Below are 2324 nucleotides of genomic sequence, written 5' to 3' on the forward strand. Positions count from 1 at the left end.
TAAATACTGTTGTTGACCTCACTTTGTATCCCTAGGTTAACTCAGCTAAGCAAGAATAACGCTTTCTGACTTTACTGCTGCATGGCAACAATGTTTTTGGAGACAGGCCGAGACCCGGGGCGCTGGCCTTGCAGAGCGGGGATCGCGGCTCTCTCGGTGGTTTCGGGCTCAGATTGGCTTTTTCCTCTAATGATTGGGGCTTGGGGGGGCGGGGTACGCAGACTTCCGACCCGTCGCCGTCGGTCAATAGGTGGAGCCTCGGTTCGCACCCCGCCCAGGCACTGACTTCATAAAAGCCAAAGTCAATGCAGGGGTGGGCTCCGCCTGAGATCTCCGCTCCTGGACCATGGCCGTGGCCTCCCGGCTGCTCTGCAGGACCCTGCGCGGGTGGAGCCGCCTGACCACCCAGCCTCTGCTCCCCGTCGCCCCCAGTACTAGGCGAGTGTCCGGCCAAGGCGGCTGGGGGCAGGGGGACGGGGAGGGAGCGGGGAACGGAGCCCTCGTGGGATTAAAGAAGTTGCGGGGCTCGCTTTGCTAGCGGGTAGCGCCGCCTGGGAAGTGGGCACTGCCCGGGACTGCGCCCCCATCTCCGCCGGGCCGTGGGTGACCCCTGGGCGTGGGGAGCTGGGGGGCCCGATCTCTGCCCCGCCGTCTCCGCCGCGTCGGTACCAGCTGCTGCTCCAGCTGCGGGTCCCCGAGCGGCTCGGACCGTCTCGCTGCGGCTGGAATGGAGCGGGTGGGCGAGCTGCCCCATGCAGCAGGGAGACCCTGCTCCGGAGGAGCCTGGGTCGTGACCGTGAACTTTGGCCTCCTTTCCCAGTGCCAGAAGCCCGGGCTCCGAGCCTTCGCCTCTGCCTCTGCCGCTGCTAAATTTAGCCTTTTGGCTGCTGGGCGGTGGTGGGAGGATGTCCCAGCCCGGGGGCAAAGGGCATCCTCGCCGGCGGGGCGCCCGGGGCATGGCCCGGGGAGAGGTCTCGCCCCTGCTGGCCTGGAGCGCATTGCGAGGTAGGGAGGGCGGAGGGGCGCCTCAGCCGCCGCTCCCCTAAACGCGGAAGAGCCGTAAGCTGCCCCTGTTAGACGGGGAGCTCCCCGAGGGCAGGACCCGTCCTGTGCTCCTCCTGGGGTCCCCAGCCCCCCCACAGCTCCCGGCACCGAGTGGGCACTGAATTACCTAAGCGCCCCCGGGGGATTCACCGAGGGAAGGAGGTGTTCTCATCAGTGTTTTCTTAGGCAGCGTTAAACCGCTGAGCTGTTCTAAAACTTTTTGTTCTTACTTTACTTTCTTAAATTTATAGAGGCTCACAACCCCTCCCCCCAGAGCTTTTATTTATGATGGTTATAGCCCTCAGCATTTTCTGTATTAGAAATGAAAACACCTTAGTATATGCCTTCCAAAGTTCCCAGACCCCACTTGGAGAACCACTGGTGCACATACATTCTTTTACACCATGACCCTTCTTTCAAAAGTGAAAGAATGGGGGCAGAGCCAAGATGGTGGAGGGAAAGCAGTGACTTGCTTGAACTCTCCCCCAAACCCCTCCAAATACCTATAAAAAATGGCTCTAAACAAATTCTAAAGCAGCAGAACCCATAAAAAAAAAACAGAGTGAAACAAATTTCCAGCCCAAGACAACCTGGATGGCTGATGGGAAAGGTATATCGCTCCGGGCTGGGAGAGGAGCACAGTTCAGCATGGGCTTGCAGGTGAAACAGTCGTGGAGCAGGCCTCAGAAGACTGAATCTCTGGCAGCTGTGGTGGTTTCCAGACTTCTTAACCCACCAATGGGAAAGACAACTTAGAAGGTCAGTGGGAAAAGTCTGTGACTGTGGGAGAGAAGGAGCAAGGTCTCAGCCGCCCCGAGGGCAGCGGCTGCCTTCTGATCTTCCGGCCCACAGACTGAGGGGGAATCCAGTGGCTGATCAGAGAGGGATTGCAAGGATCTCTTTGCCAGTGCTGAGGCAAGAATCTCTTGCTTTACCAGTGCTTGGATCTGGGTCACAGTTCTGAGGGGCATTCCTGGGGTGAGGAGGAGCGCTGGTGTGGTAGAGCTTGTTGTGGCGGTGGAGAGGAAACACCTTGCCCCTTATCATACCACCTTGGAAGAACTGACACTTTTCAGGTCCCTAGAAGTATCTCTGAAAACAGCTGTACAAACCCCCGAACCTTGGGACAGTACATTCTCCATATTGGAAGCAGACTCTTACCTTAACAAAGAGTTTAAAACTCAAGTAATTGGTTGGGATCGTCAGTAAGCAGTGCAAAAAGAGTCAGACTATATTATGTTACTTTGGTGACAAAGAAGATCAAAACATACAACCAGAAG

At 57.4% G+C, this 2324-nt stretch overlaps 1 protein-coding gene across 1 annotated transcript in view; it reads left to right on the forward strand.

Annotated features, from left to right (window-relative positions):
- Nucleotides 1-293: 293 nt before the first annotated feature.
- ACADL (acyl-CoA dehydrogenase long chain) overlaps nt 294-2324 on the forward strand; it is a 44653-nt gene continuing 42622 nt past the window's right edge. The window contains exon 1 of the mRNA XM_027873847.1: nt 294-438. Coding sequence (XP_027729648.1) covers nt 347-438 — 92 coding nt within the window. The 5' untranslated portion in view covers nt 294-346. The remainder of the gene's footprint in view (nt 439-2324) is intronic.

This window comes from Vombatus ursinus, unplaced genomic scaffold (assembly GCF_900497805.2).
Source record: "Vombatus ursinus unplaced genomic scaffold, bare-nosed wombat genome assembly UNPS02014802.1, whole genome shotgun sequence".
Taxonomy (NCBI): domain Eukaryota; kingdom Metazoa; phylum Chordata; class Mammalia; order Diprotodontia; family Vombatidae; genus Vombatus; species Vombatus ursinus.